Below are 19133 nucleotides of genomic sequence, written 5' to 3' on the forward strand. Positions count from 1 at the left end.
CTATCATATATGTTGGTAATGGTTATATTGAAAGTTTTGTTATGTAGTAGATAAAGCATACATTGTTGGCAAAAAATCCATTGCTTTTTTGAAACATAATTATTTTTTTTGATACTTTGATGAGTTTGTATTAAGATTGGATGGGCACTTGTGTAGTAAACCAGATAGTGCATTGGTGAGAGAGGGCAATTTAATTGACATTGAAGGCCATAGGAGAGGAAAAAGTAGATATAGAAGAACTTGGTAAGAAAGATTTGATTGCACTCCAACTCTCAGAGGATGTTGCCCTGCATCAAGCAGTTGGAAAAAAAGTATTCAGCCTAGGATAAGATTTAATTTTGATGCTTCTGTCAGTTTGTCACTGCTGTTACTAAATTTGTGTTAACAAGAACTTACAATGTTTTAGCTTTTTGAGTGTACGTGTTGTTTTTTTTTGAGCCCCCATGCCACCAGCAGCAAGACAGGGAAAAAATGTTTTCAGGTGGGGGGCATGGCTGGTTGGTTGTTCTTTCAGTTGGTGCTTGAGAGTTGTGTGAAGCGGTAATAATAGTAGCATAAATAGGAAAAAGAATAAAGTTTATATCTTATGCTTTACTAGAATGCATACCAGAACAACTGAATAAGCATTCCAGTTGTCTTCTCAAGTGGGAGGTGAAAGCTCACCTCATGCATTGTAAGAGTGGCTATTAAACTAGGATTGTGGGGAAAAAAAGTAAACATGTTAATAACCCCAAGTGGTGAACAGAGGCCATGGTCTATGTAAAGCTGAATCGTAGATGTAGATGATATCTTCTCATTCTGTTGAGAAATCATCTTATGTATATTTCATTTGCAAGTTTGGGATTGTTGGACATCCATTTTGTTGTGATTAATATAATCTAAGTGTCATTATACTTTTGTTTTTTTATTAGTTCTCTAGCTTGTTAATTTTTTTGATGTATTTACTTGAACAGGTTGGCTTGCGGATAGAGCATCCTCAAGAACTAATAAACAGCATACAGGTTGGTAATGTAGTCCATTTTATTGGAGAAATATGACTAGATTCTTCATTGGAGTCCATTTTGTTAGTTGCAATTAGAATGCGGTTATAATTTGCATTTTCTTATAATGCACATATTTGAGTTTTAGCAACTGATATTTATGTCGTGACAGTTTTATGATCAGACAGTAGAACTTGTTGCAAAATATTTCTGTAGTAGAAACAAAATGCAGGGCTTCACTATTTTTTCTATATATTCTTGCTGTATATATTAGGTGTTTCTGATTTTATTTCTTATTTTTGTGGGTCACACAATAATGTTATAACATGCAAACTAAATATGCTTAATCCCTACCAATTCCAGGGTTTGTCAATGTGCTCAATTTACAAATTTCTAAAGTCAAACAATGTTGATATTATGTTTTAGATTTGATCAATGTTTATGGTTAGTTTTCTGAATTCTGCTTGAAACAAGGTGCCTCAATGAATGTATTGTAATTAATTGAAGTTTTTTACTCATATACATACATACATACATATGCACACAGACACACACATATGTATATGTAAATATAATCTAAGAAAAACTCATTCATTAGAAAATAAAAGGAAATACAAGCTGTGGAGGACAAGACATCCTCCAATAATCAACAAAAACAATTACAAAAGTGCTGCTCTCCAATTCCTTTGGAGGTAAGATGAAATTCCCCAAAAACATCGGCATAGTGTGGTAAAAAAGAAGTGAGAAAAATGATCAGGTCCCATAAAGTACTCTTTGCATTGAAGATCATTGCATTTCTCTTGGTCCACAAAGTTGAAAGAATAGCATACACCACATACTACCATGAGGCCATGTTTTTTTTTTTTGCTCTTTCTTGAACCCCAAATTGCACCAACAATCCTACGGCCTCATTTTTTCCTATGCTACCCATGTTACCAAAATAGAGAGCATAGTAGACTATACTATTGCTGTTGTCCCACCTGACAACGTAGGAAGAATTCGCATTAGTCTCACTAGACAATTCGGGTCAATAGCCTTATAGGGTCTCCTCACCTATAACAAGTTATTTGCACTAATTGAATCAAGAGTTGAAGTCAAAATGAAAGCTTGGGTCTTAGAAGGAACCAAAGTCTTTCAAATGACATTTTTCAAAGAAAAAGAAGAAGAAATTGAAGGTTTCAATTAACGGAGATAGAAAGGACTTAGAAGAAAAAGGAACACAATGAATCCCTAACTAGTCCCTTGAATCACTCCTTGATTGAGGAGCAAAAGAATCCAAATCCTCAGCAATGTGATGAGCTCACCAACCTTGCTTTCATCAAGATTCCTAAGAAAGTGGAAATTCGAAGAAAGAGAGACTCCTCCAAGTAAAAACAAAATAAGAGATTGGATACTTATGAATGAATGACAATCTGAAAAGACGAGGCACAAAAACCTCCAAGTAACCTCAACTACGCAAAGATCCTCACCTTTGGTATCCTAGCCATTTTAATGAAAACCGCACTATGCATTTACTCAATGGTAACAAAACATGAATGTTAGTGGTTCAATTCATGAAAATAGTCTCACCAAGTATGAGGTAAGACTATATACATTGTACCCTCCCTAGAACCTTGACGGTACAAAAGCCTTCTGCATAGGGCGTTACACTTATATTTGTTGTAAAGTTAGAGATGGAGTAGAGAAGAGGAGAGAGAGAAGAAAAGAAGGAGAAAGCAAAAGGAAAAAGAGGCGGGAGTTTTCTGGAGCCTTACGTACCACTTCAGATCTACCCTCTTATATATTAAAAATAAAAAAAAAACTCAAGGACAAAGAATACACTCGCGCAACCTAATTACTAAAATAACATTCTCTTTAAACACCCTTGCTAAGTGTATAAATATCACCTAAACCTAGTTTGTTCTAAGACAAGGTGGACATGAATAAGGACTTTGTGAAAACATCGCCTAAATGATCCACACATTTCACAAAGGAAGTTCTCAAGACCTTTTTCAAAACAACATCCCTTTAATGTGCTTTGTCCTCATGAAATATTGGATAGCTAGTGATATAGATAGTAGCTTGATTGTCACAAAAAAAATCTATTGGCTCCATTGCTAAGAATGACCCCTTTGCCACCACATAAGCTCACTCAACAGCACAAGCCATAGCTTAGTATTCTGCTTTTGCGCTAGATCTTGCTACAATAGTTTGTTTCTTGCTATGTTGGGTAACAAGATTACAATATCTAGTGGTAGACATTCGGTCATCAATAGAGCCAATCCAATTTGCATATGAGTTTCCTATGATCTCATATTTTCTATTACATTTATATATCAAATCTTTGTCAGGAGAGCCTTTGAGATGCTGCAAAATCCTACAACTGACATTCTTATGTGGTTGTCTTGGATTTTCTATAAACTAACTCACCACTCCCACTACCAAAGATATCTAGGTCTAGTGACGGAATCAACTTGCCAACCAACAGGATACATTAATGTTTGTCTTTAAAGTGCGGTCTTATATCCCTAACAACTTCATGTTAGGATTCATAGGAGTATCAATTGATGTAACTCCCAACAAACCATCTTACTTTGCAAGTCTAAGATATATTTTCACTGAGCACATGGAGAGATAAATGCATGATAGCATCCATTGCAAGGAATATAATTTTTTAAACACCACACAATAAATGTGGGGGCAAATGACTATAGCCAAATCTCTCTCTCTCTCTCTCGTGCGCGCGAACTATTACTTTCTCTCCTTTGTGCGTTTGATGCCATGGAAGTTCCTGCGGTGGCCGATGTTGAAACGATCAATCTATCGAAGGCAAATTTTTTGATTTGCAATTAGATAAGGTTGGAGGGTTCGCGTCCTTGCTTGTGATCAAGAACAATGTCTTTTGTAACAGGTGGGTGGAAGTTCTTGCGGTAGCCGATGTTGAAACGATCAATCTAGATTAAAGGCAAATCTTTTGATTTGCGATTAGAGAAGGTTGGAGGGTTCGCGTCCTTGCTTGTGATCAAGAACAACGTCTTTTGTAACAGGTGGGTTAGGTTTTCCAGAGAGGTTGTGTCTTGGTTTGCTGATGGCATATCTACTATCAATCACATGCAAAGGAGGTTTTGATATGTTTGATTGGGTTTCATGATGCTCTGGATGTCGATTAAATGGACGAAGGTAGGAAAGTATTTGGAGTTAGGGTTGGGATGGAAAGGGAAGAAATTTTCAGTTTTTATTCCTCGGGGTGAAAAAGGCGAAGGTTGGCAAAGCTAAACGAGTGCTTTCTATGAGATAGCAAAGGATTTTGTGTGGAAACTAGGAATGTAGGTGTAGATAACTCTTCACGACACAGATCATGGAGTCAGGTGGTGTTGGAAGGCTAAAATTGCTAAGCTGATGGCTGTGGTTGTCAAGCCCATTCCATAATGCCAGGTTTGAAGTTGGGAAACAAAAGCTATGTCGTCGGCGTGGAAACAAGATGGGAAACAAAAGCTGTGTCGTTGGTGTGGAGACAGGCTGCATCCAAATGAACCTAAGGCCACCGCAAATCAGTCGGCTTCGATGCGTAGGAGTGAGAAGGAAGCTAGGGTTTGTGATGGAGTAGAGACAATAAGTGAGGCGGCTGTGGCTGCGTTTGGGGAGGAGGCAATGAATACAATTGGGTTGGGATGCACGCTTCTCATTTTGGACTTGGCCTAGGTAATTGAAAAAGGGGGTATTTCATTTTTAACTAAATTGGGCCAATTATTTGAAAAAAGGCCCAATGTTTAGGAAATCTTGATACAGGCTTCAGTTTGGATCCAATGAGGTTCTCCTCATATGGGCTTCCCACAAAAGGGTCTCGGTGATAAGCAGACATATGCTTTAGAAGTTAAGGTTCCTAGTACTGCTATGTTTGTTGTGGATGATAAATAGGCCCAAAGTATTGCTCCTATTTCTCAGAAGATGATTATTGGGAAGCAGAATGATATACCCTCTAGTAATGGATTTTTTATTCAACTTCCAGTTAACATAAACATTATTTAGCTTCCAGTGGAAGAGCAGATTCGGTTCAAGACATTAATGATAAAATCGCATCGAGTCCCCATAGATGTACTAGAAGGTGGTGTGAAAAAGAGTACAAAAGAAGCGGGTTTGGGGGAGAAATCATATGATTGTCGTATTTATATTGATAAATTTGAAGGTAATAAGGTTTATGCTCATCGAAAAGCGGCTTGTTTTGGTGCTGAAACGAAAAAGATATTCAAAGATGAAGAGAGAAGGTTCTGATGAATCTATAGCAAAGTAACTAGGGAGAGATTCTGAAGGAGATTTTAGTACTGTGGATGTTTCTCATGTTGAGAAGAATGCCAGAGGTTGTAATGAGACTAGAAAAGGTAAGGAGGTAAAGGAATGGGGGTATTTTTTAGTCACAGAAAGTGATGATAACAACGATTTTGATTGTGGTGGGGGTTGTTGTTGGATGAGACATGAGAAACAAAAGGTGTACGTTTCTGACTTCTGTGATGAAATAGGGAGTTTATCTTATGTTGATTACCTTTGTTGGAAGGTTTAAAGGGCGTTTCTATTTTTTGATAATGATAGGTTGGTGAATAAGGTATAATGTAGGGATGGAATTTTGCCCACACAAGTGGAGGAGATTCCAAAGGAGGGATAAAATGGATTTAAAGCTGAGTGATATTGGAGGAAATGGAGTGCGTTTGGATGGCGGCAAAAGTTGAAAGGTGAAGGGTCATAGGGAATTAGTGAATGGGAAGAGTTCGGTAAATTATGATGGAAAGGGTTTAAAAGGGGTTTCTTGGTTAATTTGTTTAGTTCTATTTTGTGATATTGTGTTTTTTTATTTATTTTTATTTTATTTTTATGCCCTGTGGACTCCTTGTCCTCACACATTTTACCTTCTCGTCTTTCTATCTAATACACTTTCTTTTGTTATTAAAAAAAAGATATAATTTCACTGAGATAGATTCAACCCTTTCTTGCACTGTACAATTTCAATACTAAGAAAATATGTAGGGTACCCAAGTCCTTGATTTGAAATTTAGCTTGAAGTCATAGCTTAACATTTGGAATCCCACTAGTAATCAACATAAACTACTAAAAGCACCCACCTGTCTTCCAGTTGCACGCAAAGATCAAATGGTCTGAGTAGCAGTGGATAAAACCAAGTGTGGAGACTATCACACTAAAATTTTCAAACTAGGCTTCAGGGGATTGCTTGAGATCATAATGGCCTTATGCAACATACAAACTTTGCCCCTCCCTATAAGCAACATATCTAGGAGGATGCTTCATGTATACCTCTTGAAGTAGGACAAGAAGCAAGATCTTGGGAACATCCTTGTTGGAGAATACGTAAGAAGTATTGGATCGAGTATTGTTGGGTTTAGTTAGTAGTTTATATTGTGTGTTTTGTATTAATTAGTATAGAATTATGTGTGCTAGGGGGTTGTTTTTAATATTTGTGTAAAGAAGGGGTTTGTTTGTAATTCATGTATTTTGAGGTGTATGTGTGTAATTTATGTGTTTAGGCTTTCTTATAAATAGTGTGTGAAAGCCATGTTGTAGGCAGTTGTTGATGAATTTGAACTGGATTTGAACATGAGTTTTTCCCCTGGTATCTCCTCTCTCCTCCCTTCCCCTTCCTCTCCTCTAATTTATCCATGGCTGCAGAACCTTGATGCTGCCCCTGCATCATTTGGTATTGGAGCCCAAATTTGATCTCCATTTTTCCATTTCAGTCCAACCATTTTCCCTTCACTCTCCTCCTTCTCTCTTCTTCTTTCTTTTCTCTGTTCTGATCTCCTATTCTGTCCCTAATCTCCTGCTGCCCTGCAGCATTCTGCCTTATTTCTTCTTCTTTGGTTCTCTTCTCCTCTTCTAGAATTTCTCTCCCCATATTTCTCAATTTTCTTTCCTTTCTTGTTTGCTGATCTGAACTATCTTTTCTATTCTGTTTCTCTATTCTTCTTTCTCCTCTCCTCCTTCTCCCTTCTCTGTTCTCATCTTCATTCTATGCTTTTCCCTCTCTTCTATCTCTCTCTGATTCAAACTTCTGGTTTTCTGTTCTGAAACTCCAGTATTTAAAAAAAAAAAATACACTGAAAAGCAGTTTCCAAACTTTTCACAAAATTCCAGTTGCGTCCCTTTTTTTGAAACCTTAACTTCTATCCTAGATTTTACAACAGCACCCACACCAAAAAAAACAGAACCCCACGAAACCCTAGACCCTGAAGTTTCTTCTCGGTCCAACCATCGGAGGGCTCCCACGCACCGACAAAATATTTCCCAGTTGTTGGCCCTTTGAAACCCTAATTTCCTGATCTTTCTAATCACACGACGACCATCACTGCGATCCTCACTCTCTAATTTGCCCTCGCCTGGAGTTTCACCACTGGAGGGACCTCACAAGCAGCGCATGCGCTCCATGCTCCAGCAACCTGTGACTGGGAAACTGCCACAGTTTTCTACAATTTCCAGTCTCGTGAAAATTTGCTTCAGCCATGAGATTTTGGATTTTCACTCTGATATTTTGACATACGAGGAGATATTTTGTTTGTGGACACAGTATATAGTGAACAAGTACGATAATTTGGCATGAAACCCTAGAAAGTGTCACAAATCAGGTTCTGTTGCTGTAATTTGTAAGTTTTCTTGGTGACTTTGTTTCATTTCAGCATGACAATCAATATCAAAGGTGAATTGAAGATAGTCTTGGAGAAATTAGGATCAAGGTTTGTGGGCAAATTGTAGTAAGGCTTTTGGTGATATATTGTTGCAATATATATGAATAAATCCAGCAATATGGTGATATTTTACTTGAAAAATGAATGGATTTTGTCATACTCAGAGCATAATATCAAGCCGTTCAACATCTTTCTTAAGCACGGGGAAAAAGTAGGCAAATTCATTTTTTATGTAAGATGTCCAATGAATGTGATTTCTAGAAATGGAGTCATCCGAATGCAACTTCATCTGGAGCCCCATCCAAAGCCTTGTGACATATCTTGGGTTGATAACACTACCATATATTTTTGTGAAAGATGTTTGGTTCCTATTCAGATGGGTTAATAATTGGCTAATGTTTGATGTGATATCCTACCTATGAAGATTGGCCATGTGCTCCTTGGTACTCCTTGGTTGGATGATTCGGGTGTAATTCAAGGACATGGGAACGCATATGTCTTCCACTATAATGGTAGAAAGATCATCTTGAAGTCTGCTTTACAAGTCAACCAAGACAAAGAATCTACTAAATTTACTCAACTTGAAGACACTAGAAGCAAGACAATGAATGTGTTTGAAGAAATCCAAATTCTATCAAACATTCCTATTGTTGAGTTTGTCATTCCCTATGTGCTCTTTATGGTGCTCCCGATGGAACATGGTTTGTTGTCTCATTCAGGCACTAGCTTTCGAAGAGTCCAAGTTTGCTTCTCCCTTTTGATCCTCCAACATTTCAAAATTCAAGGCCAAATTTTTTCTTACGAGGGGAGAGTTGATGTAGGACAAGAAGCATGATCTTTGGAAGATCTTTGTTGGAGAATACTTAAGAAGAATTGGATAGAGTATTGTTGGGTTTAGTTAGTAGTTTATATTGTATGTTTAGTATTAATTAGTATAGGATTATGTGTATTTGGGGGTTGTTTTTGATATTTGTGCAAAGAAGGGATTTGTTTGCAATTCATGTAGGCTATGTGTGTAATTTTGTGTTTAGGCTTTCTTATAAATAGTGTGTGAAAGCCATGTTGTAGGCAGTTGTTGATGAATTTAAATTTGAATTGAATGTGAGTTTTCCCCCTGGTATCTCCTCTCTCCTCCCTTCCCCTTCCTTCCTCGCTTCTAATTTATCCATGGCTGCAGAACCTTGATGCTGCCCCTGCATCACCTCTTCTTGTAGATCTCCATATTGGAAGGCGTTCTTCACATCCTACTGGGATAAGGGATGATCAAAATTAACTATGAGCGAGATCAATGCACAAACCAAATTTATTCGAGAAATATGAGAGATGATCTCAAAATAATCAATTCTATATGTTTGGGTGTACCCTTTGGCAGCCAATCGAGTCTTAAGCTGTTCAATAGAGCCTTCAGGAAGATATTTGATGGTGTGGGATCATAGTTCTGAGAAGATCCACCATGTTCCATGCCCCTTGAGTGGTCAAGGCTTCCATTTCTACATCCATTGAATGCTTCCACCAAGGGTTAACAAGTGCTTCAACATGTGAAAAAGGGATAGAAATAGAGGAAATAGACAAGGCAAAAGAAGACATGAGACTAGGAAGGTGAAGATCTGAACATAATGAGCAATAGGATAAGCATCTAAGGACTGCTTAATACATGCTTGAGTACCCTTTCCAGTGAGCAATGGTCAAATTTAAGCCACATTGAGATGGATCCCTAGAACTGGAAGTTGAAATAGTGATGGGCAGATAAGGGGGCTGCATGGTGGTAGTGATGTTTGTGCTTGCTTTCCATCCTTCATAAATCTTCAATTGTTTTTTTTTTTGGGTCAGTAACTGATGGATTTGCAAGAGGAAAAGAAGATTTCTAGAGAGGAACAGTGGCAGAAACATGAGGACCAACAATTCAGCACAAGAGGGGGGACCATAAATTGTTGATGAACTCAATATAGATTCCTAGAAGGCTTGGCACTAGAGAAATAAGTGGTCCCCTAAAAAAGGCGACATCTACATGGACATATTTCTTGGAAGTGAGGAATTGCAACATCTATAACCTTTTGGAGTTCTTGACAACAAAAACACTTGTAATAGTATGAGTAGAGAACTTGTTCTTGCCAATGTGCGGAACACAAACCCAAAGACATGAGGCACAACAAAGGACATGGATGTTTTGAGGTACACAATTGAGAAGGGAATTTGTCCCCCTAGAATGGGAGGGCACGCTGTTGGGAAAAAATCAGGTTGTAAGACGAGCATCAGTTCAAAAGGTTTTAGGAACATACATATGAAGGAGTGAAGAGTGTGCTATGTCGAGATCTATTTTTTCTTTGCGCAACTCCATTGTGCTGAGGGGTATGCTTACATGGTGTTTTATGAATAATCTCTTTGGCTAAGAAAAATGACTAAAGCTCATTTTGAAAAAAATAAAATAAAAAAAATTCAAGTGCATTACTAGATCGAAAATTTTGATTAACAATGCCAAACTGAGTTTTTATTTCCCACTAGAATTGAGTAAATGCATTAAAATTCAAACCTATCTTTAACAACTAGGTCCAGGTCTTAATGTGAAAAATCATTCACACAGGACATGAAACATTGATGAGCATTCAATTTCTAGACTATACACGGACCCCAAATGTGTAAATGAATAAGAGAAAACAATGATTTACGACGCTAGATGGAAAAGGTTTCTTAATCTGCTTTCCTAAACAAACTCGAACATAGAAAATCTTGTAGTTTTTGAAGGGATGGATGACCCAAATGAGCGTGCCACTAATGAAGAGAGATACTATGAGTAGAAATTGAGGAAGCAGTATGACTAGAACTGGATCTGCCACCACCACCACCAAAATAGTACAAACTATCCTTAATCCCTCCACCAAGCCTCTTCTTTGTTTGGAAATCTTGAAGAACACTTGAGAAGGAAAAAAGGTCACAAAACAATTATAAAATTTAGTAAATTGACAAATAAAAAATAGGTCCACGGGAAGTTTAGATACATATAACACAGAAGAAAGAGGTATTTCCACAACCTAGTAACCTAGAGTGCTATGTCGTGGGTTTCAAGGATTGAAATAAATTGGGACTACCTTTCCTATAGGAGGACGCTCTAGAATTAATAAACTAGGGCACGGAGCATGAAGAGTCCAGAAGCCCAACTGTACTTGAATGGGCCACAGTAGTAGTAAATGTAAAAGATTGAGTTTGGACTTTGGAGTTGTTGAACCATGCAGACAAAATTTTTGTCCTCTTGAGCACGGTTGATGATGCACTCAACTTCCCATTGGAGTTTTCAAGTGCCTTTGAAGTTTAAACGGTGGAATCGCCCTTAGTAAGAAACTTATTGCTTCGAGTCGGTTTTCCATGGAGATCCCAACAATGATCAATAGTATGTTTTCCTTGCCACAATGGACGCAAATGCAAGAATTTCCATGACAAATTCCTTGTCCTAATAATCGTGTGCTTAGGATGGGTTTCCATCATGTAAATACCAGTGTAGGGTTATTTTCTGCTAGTAGAGTCTTTGAAGCCAAATATGGCAGTTATTACTCTTCGGTCACTTTGATGTTTCCTATGCCAGGATGATAATTACATAAAAACCTCTTTAGGGGAGGGTGAGTGTTCATCAATCATTTGTAAAACTCACAGCCATTGTCAACTGTGCTTAGCCTACTTGCCTCCCTCGCTAAGTACAACATGTCAACGGAGGATTTGTTATGAATTACGTTTGCTTCAATGTTTACTGCTTTGGTTGCCCACGCTTTCATGAATTGATTACTATTTCCGCTGCTATCTGATGAATGTTAATGAAGTGCTTCCTATGCCATGACGACCTTTGACACCTTTCTATTGTCCTCCAACACGTCCCCTACTATGGTTGGAGGCAGTGCTAATCATGACTGAATCATCATGGAAGTAGCTTGAGAAGAAGACTGAGAGCCATCTTCGGTGATCTGTTGGATTCTACCATATGCTTCATTGATGGGTGGTATCATAGTATGGATTCGATAGCAAGAATATGATTACGGACAGGTTGAAGCGAGGATGCAACCCAAATAGATACTTGGCAGCCAAAAACTCTGCCTTTCGCTTCTTAATCATCTCAATGTTGGAACTTCTTTCACATACCCTTCAAAGTTGTAAAATACTCACTAATGGATCTGCCTTGCTGGTCATATTTGAAAAACTTCTCATATAGGTCAAAAACACAAGTTCGTTTTTTATCTTGTGACAAGATTTCATAAAGACCATCCCATACAGTTTTGGCTGTTCTATGGAACATCATGTTAGCGGCAGTTTGTGGCTCCATGAGAGCTACACAAGCAATATAATCCCAGTCTGGGGACGGAGGAGAATGCAACAAATACTTGGATTTCCCTTTCGCATGATTAATCGTACACACGCTCTGCCTGAGAACACAACTGGTAGTTGGAGGATCCAACCAATTTGATGGCTGTGATCTCTACTTTAACAGCATTAGCCGAAGCTATATCTGTAGAAGCATCAAAACCACTCTTTATATGCTATCAGTGCAAAACAGTGATGGGAATGGTAACATGGCTACCATGCAGAATCAGGTGGCACACGGCACAGAGCAGCACTTTAGAACTTAGGAGATTCAGAACTTGAAGAGGCAGCTCTGACCACAAAACTAATGTCACGATCCTACAAGAAATTACTTGACTATGCAGAAGAGGCAGACCAGGCACTTAATAAACAACATGGCAGCTCAGCAGCATCAGGCGTTATGCCTGGCAGCAACTAGAAGCGAGTGCAGGCCATAACAGGAAATGGAGTTATTGAAACCAATCGCAGTCACCAGCAACTGATTCAAGATTGCAAGCAAACAAGAGATCACCAGCACACAACATTAAAACAGCACCATCATGCACAACAAGCCAGTGAACAGCAGAGCAGCACTGGTATTATACCCGAAAACAGAATAAAGCAAATCACAACAAGTGCACTCGGAATCCTATGAAGGATGCTGCACGGCCAAACCAAGATGAAAAGTGTCCCTAAACAACTCTCATACCAATCAGAAAATCAGATTTAAGAACTAATTAGGGAAAGATGAAAAAAAAGAAAAGTAAAAAACAACAGAATGTTTGAAAAACAGCTTGGATAAATCAGACTAGAGGAGAATGGAGATTAATGCTCTGAATCTGATACCATGTTGTAAAGTAAGTGATGGAGCATGGAAGAAGAGAGGAGAAAAAGAGAAGTAGAAGAAAGCAAGGGAAAAAAAAGAGGTGGCAGTTTTTTAGAGCGTTATGTACAGCTCCAGGTCTGCCCCCTCTTCTACATTAATAATAATAATAAAAAGACTCGAGGACAAAAATACCCCCACTCACACTACCTAATTACTAAAGTAATATATTCTTTTCTAATAATATATATATTTTTTATGGATTTAGCTAAGCTAGAGAAATAATTCAGAAAATTATAATGTTAACTTTGGACCAGTAATTGTTAAAATTTTTTAGGTTGTGTGGGCTGGACATTTGAAAATTCTGAGTTCTGGCATTGTCAGATTCTGGCATTGCATACTTTAACACTTCTTTGGGTATTGACTAGACCTAACATAAATTGGGTAATTAAGCCCGTCCTTGAACTTAATAGTGCCCTTAGTCCAGATTGCTGCTACAACAACATAGCAGTATTGTTGGTTTGTGAAAATCTTGTCTGCATTAGAAATACAAATGAAATAAAATAAAGTTGGGTTCTCAATTATCTATGTTTTTTATCAGTGCATTGATAATTTCCAACATGTGAAAAGTAGGGGTAAATATGTTGATTTGAAATGTAATGTTATTATTATTTTTGCCTTTAGTAAATTTTGTTACAAAAAGCAAGGGCTCATGGTCCAAACTAAAACACAACTACCGTCCAAGAATAGAGAAAACTGACTTAGCAGTCAACAAACCTTATAAATCAAATAAAAACCAGGGGCGAGCATTCGCCCGGTTTGGGAAATTCGGTTAATTAACCGAGTTAACTGAATTTTTTCAGTTAATAATTTTTCATAACCGAACCGACCAAATTATCATTTTTAACTGACCATTACCCGACCAAACCAAATTTTTGGTTAATTCAATTAACCGAACCAAATTTGGGAAAAGAAAACATGCTTTGTATGCTCTCAAAATTCAGTATAAATTGATCAAAAGTCAGTATATGGCAGAGCCTTAGTAATAACCTGAGAGGCGATGGCCACGGCGAGGACGAGGGTGATGACCGCAGTGAGGGTGAGGGTAAATCAGCCATGGCAAGGGCGAGGGCGAGGGCGAGGGCGAAGTCTCGACACTGGAGCCTCGACAGTGGAGTGACTCGAAGTCTCGAACAAACTTGGAGGGCCGGAGGCTGCAATGGGCGGAGTGGCGCAGTGTGACCGCCGACTGGTCCAGCGTCACGTTGGAGTCTGGAGAGTGGAGTGGAAAATTGGAATTTGGAAATTGGATTTAGAACCCTAAAATGAAATCCCCCATTCCCCCGCCTGGTTACAGATTATATATTATTTATATATAATTTTTTAATTATTGTTATATAATTCGGTTAATTCGGTTAACCGAAATTAAAATTAACTTAAACTGAACCGCAAACTGAAAACCGATTTTCTGCTAAAATTAAAACCGAACCAAACCGAGAATTGGTTCAGTTAATTCGCTTAATCCGGTTTTCACCGAATTTTGCTCACCCCTAATAAAAACCTACCAACGAAAATGCTGCCAGAAAAAGGGCACCAGTATCCATGACAGCAGAACTTCACACCAACAGCGAAAAGAAAGGCACCGACCCATACCAAGGTAGCTCCTCTGAGCAAAGCAGAGATCTTGCGACACCCCTGAACCTGCAGGTATGCCAAGAACCATATTACTCTCTGTAGTTGACCACCTTAATTGACAAGAAAAATTTGCTCCTATATATTTGCTGCTACTCTCATCTCCATCTATCTCAGCCACCTTAGTTGCACACATGAATTTTGACTTCAGGACATCATTTTTAGCATTAAGAACTTTTCCTCTTATGACTTCCTGCTCTCATGTTAGGTGTTCCAAGTCCCAACTTGATTAATTTTTATTACAACCTCCTCTTTTTAACACTTGTTTCCAGACAAAGCTTGCAGAAAAACATTCAAGGAATCGATGTAAACTATTCTCCTTGCTATTACCACAAAACATACATTTTGATGCTTTATTGTCAGCACAGGCACATAACTGTTGTGGCCCTGACAATGTAGACAGTTTGTTGGCCAAACTTTAGCTACTTTTGAACCCCAACCAACATGGTTTAGTGGAAGTTTCAGTTGGGCCTCAAAAAGGTTCCCCATTCCATTAAAAAGAAAAAATGGCAAAACACTGTCCAAACGAAGTCTCCTTTTCTTTTTACTCCATTTCTTTTAATTGGCAAACACTAATCTAGTTGTACCATCAAGTTAATGATTTGATATATTACATGATCCTTTGAGGCTTGAGCATATGGTCTAGTTTTAAAATGTTGTGTTGTTTTGGTCATTCAAATTGTTTAGTGTTACTGTTACTCTTCTGATCAAGATACAAACATTGTGTTTATATAAGTGTTTAGTGTTTTAGATTGTTAGTGTTTTTTTTTTTTTTGTTTTTGTCGTCAAATTGTTTAGTGTTGTCGTTACTCTTCTGATCAAGATCCAAACATCATGTTTAGTATCCTGGGTTGGCTGCTGAGATTTACAGAGGACGTGGAAAAGTACCAGTTGCGGATTACAAACTGGCCAAGTATATCAGTGGAGAAGACGAGGACACTGCATATAATTCAGGGGTAGCAGGTCAGAGTTGTTACTCCTTCTGCATGTGTCCTGGCGGACAGGTATACACTTGCCTTTTGAAACTCCCACTACTAAAATAATTATCAAACTTCTATTGGAGTTTCATTTGTTTTGACCCTCTCTTAATGCATAAGAGGATGCATATTTTCATTGGTATGAAAATTATTCATTCAATGAATTTCCTCCTTGATGGACCATAACCCACAATTGCTTTTATGAGATATTCTTGTACTTAATTACTATTTAGAGGACTTCAATTGAGCACTTCTGACAGTGAAGCAACAGCCAGTCAAACATTAAGATGTTTATGCAGTTCAAATCAGTCCTCTAATCTCATGATATAAAATCAACGAAATGAAAGAATTTTCTCCTTGACAGACCATAGCTTAAAATGGCATTAGTGAGACGTTCTTTATATTCTGCTTAATTCAGGATTGTCAGTGATCTTAGTTGCAAAAATTATAGGTTTGGTTGTCGATCAAACAAAAAGGTGCATCTTTGTAATGCAGCTTAGAACCACTCTTCTGCTGGGAGATGATGTTCTGGCTGATTAGACCATGCATAATGTGTGTGAAAGTGGCAGGAAACTGTCACTATTAATGAAGTTGTGTGCTCATAACACGCATTCCACTGGATGAATTCACTAGATAAAATTTTTGCAGGTTGTTCTTACCAGTACAGATCCTTCAGAACTCTGTATCAACGGCATGTCATTTTCTCGACGGTCATCCAGGTGGGCTAATGCGGCACTTGTCATCACTGTCTCATCAAAGGATTTTGATGCATTGAACTGCCATGGACCTCTTGCTGGGCTTGAATTTCAGGTGCTCTTCTGTTCTATTTCATGCTTATGATGACGACAACACTGATGATGGAGATGGTTTGTTTTTTTGTAAGCCTTTTCTTGTAGGGAAACTGCAGGATTGGTAATAGTCATTGGTCCCAATTTTCCAGCTTGAATGGCTCTCCCTTGCCTTAAAATAAACCTTCTAGTGGGATTGGCTTCATCTGACAAACATGTTATATCATATAGCAAGTTGGCTTGGGTAATACATTTGAGCTGTGTGCATACGATGTTGGGTGCAGGTGGGGTTGTGTATCAAGGGATCTTCTTCATTAAAGCACAGTTTGTGAGAGAGGGTGGTCCACTGGTGATGAGGGCTTTGCATCATTAAATACGTGCATGCATATGGTGACAATTGAGGGAATACTTGCATGGGAGCTTGACCTTAAAAGCCTATGCCATTGGCTCTTGGGCCTATCTGTATATATAGGCAACTTCTCTTGTGATCTTATCCCATTTCCATGTGGGATATTTTACCACTTATTTAACTTCTCCACATCAAGCACTCCCCTTGTATGAAAGTGACCTGAGTTTGACATGTGACAACCGAGAATACTCCTTCCATGTGTTTCTGCTTTTATCATCACTTTTAAGAACCACCAATTAAGAGCCCCCACTTGACATGGTAAAGATGCCTGAATCCCATGGGTGTGAGCCCTGCGTCCATCAATTATTGAACCATGATGAACTATTCCTTTCCCAGTTAGAAACATCGATATTCAGATGCCGTACTTGTGACCTGCACTTGGGCTTCATATACGTGATTGAGCATCTGAGCACCAATATAACCCAAAAGCTTAAGCCATTAAGTGTTGTTATTAGTCACTCAGTTTACTTATTTTCTTTCTATGTGGGATGTTTTACCACTCAACACAGTTTCTTTCCAATACATATTTGCTTATTTAATCAATATTTTGGCCTGGTTAGAACTGTTAGAATTTTTACCCAAACCGTAACAGACAGCAACTTTTTTTATGGTTGTTTTTAAGTCCTCTTGTAAAATTTCCACCCTCATTATGCAGAGGGAGTTTGAGAGAAGAGCGGCTACAATGGGAGGGGGAAATTTTTTCGTGCCTGTGCAAACGGTTACAGATTTTCTGGAAAACAAGCTGTCAGGTAGAACTTGTATTATATTTCTTGTGTTTGTGTCTCTGCACTTGCATGTGTCTATAACTTTCCAAATCTTCATTTGTGACTCGCAAGTATCTTCCTTTTTCAGTTACATCTTTGCCGCCATCAAGTTATCGCCTAGGAGTTAAGGCAGCAAATCTCCATGAATTGTTTCCAGTACATATAACGCAGGCTTTGCAGCATTCAATCTCAAAGTTTAACATAGAGGTCTCTTTTCATTTTATCTTTTTATTCATCTTAATATCTTATTCATAACCTTTCTTGTTTTCCCTTGAGATAAGAGTCAAATTTCATAATATGAACTTTCTTTAATTTGACATTTTGATTTTTCAGTTACCAGGTTTCATTTCCAAAGACGCTCTTCTTCATGGAGTGGAGGTATTCCCTCAATTTAATGTTTGTTCTCTCTTCAGTTTGGTTGTAGTTGTTGGATGTTGATCTCTCTAAATATTATTGTTAAAATCTTCCAGACTAGAACTAGTTCTCCTGTTCAGATTCTTCGCAGTAGAGACAATTATGAGAGCACATCATTAAAAGGGCTCTTTCCAGTTGGAGAAGGAGCAGGTTATGCCGGCGGAATTGTTAGTGCAGCAGTTGACGGCATGTATGCAGGTTTTGCTGTGGCAAAACATTTGGGCTTGTATCATGGTGGCATTGAGTCAGTTTTAGGAAAGGCTCCGACTTCTGGGACTGTTAAGTACTAAAATACTCCTGAAACTGGTGACACTCGAATTTGAAGGAGGCCAACCTAGATGAACTCAGAGGTTTCCAAGAGCTGAGGAATATAACAATGTGGGTTTCAAATTCTGCTTCCATTTCTTTCAAGAACCAGTGAGTGGACAATTTGCAGTAATTATACTTTTTTTCCCTTTCAAGGAGAAGCCAGAAAATGATTTTTCACTTTTATATTGATATTTCATCATTATTCTATTTCTGCAGTTTGACTAGAGTTGTTGTGTAGTGCACACCATGTCCTGCTTGGAAGAGACATTTGGAACAAAGTACAGAGTTTTGTAACGTGCACCTGAAGCTGCTACCTTTCTGGTTTGGTTATTGTCAGTTAGGCTGGTGGATCAAGAGTCGGCCAAAGATTTTCCCTATGAGTCTTGTGCTAACCCGATGCAATGCTCGATCCACCTGCTCTGTATTATTGTTCAACCTGAGAATGATTTTGGCATCAGATCATCCTAATAATCCTCATTCATTGTACCACTTGTAGACTGTAATAATATTAATAATAAAGGGAAATTCCATGGCCACAAGGAAATGTGAAGATGAGCTATATGCAAATTTTGACTTCTGCCGTGTATAATGTAAAATTAGGATTTCTTGGACTGCATTTCACATGGTGTCCAAATCATTTACAGATACTTTTCTCGTTGTTTCATTTGTTGCAATCTCTGATTGAATGCGGCATAAGGATGGTTTTGTAGATGAACCAAGCATATCTCTCTCTCTCTCTCTCTCTCTCTCTCTCTCTCCAACACATGGAGTGGCTTGGTTGTCCTTGGGAATGATCAGCGTGAAGGCTGGGTTGAGCTCTGAGTCTTGACGTAGACCAAATCATGGTTGAGATCTGACAGACTTCTAGCAATTTCCTGGAGTTTGCAAAATGGTGCCTTGCACACCTTTAATCTTCATATTATATGCATTTTCGTTTTAGAAGTTGCATGGATCATATGCTTCTCCATTAATCTCCCAAGAAGTTT

General features: G+C 38.3%; 1 protein-coding gene across 3 annotated transcripts in view; it reads left to right on the plus strand.

The window, feature by feature from the left end:
* Nucleotides 1-18763, plus strand: part of LOC131157442 (uncharacterized) — a 48624-nt gene extending 29861 nt beyond the window's left edge. For 2 of the 3 annotated variants that reach the window (XM_058111614.1, XM_058111611.1), the window contains exons 7-14: nt 954-1001; nt 15329-15490; nt 16112-16273; nt 17316-17409; nt 17513-17631; nt 17758-17802; nt 17895-18255; nt 18364-18763. In XM_058111614.1, the coding sequence (XP_057967597.1) occupies nt 954-1001; nt 15329-15490; nt 16112-16273; nt 17316-17409; nt 17513-17631; nt 17758-17802; nt 17895-18128 (864 nt within the window). In that variant the 3' untranslated portion in view covers nt 18129-18255; nt 18364-18763. Of the gene's footprint in view, nt 1-953; nt 1002-15328; nt 15491-16111; nt 16274-17315; nt 17410-17512; nt 17632-17757; nt 17803-17894 lie in introns of all 3 variants that reach the window. The other variant, XM_058111613.1, reaches the window with a different exon arrangement.
* The last annotated feature ends 370 nt before the right edge of the window (nt 18764-19133 follow it).

Source organism: Malania oleifera, chromosome 6 (assembly GCF_029873635.1).
Source record: "Malania oleifera isolate guangnan ecotype guangnan chromosome 6, ASM2987363v1, whole genome shotgun sequence".
NCBI lineage: Eukaryota > Viridiplantae > Streptophyta > Magnoliopsida > Santalales > Ximeniaceae > Malania > Malania oleifera.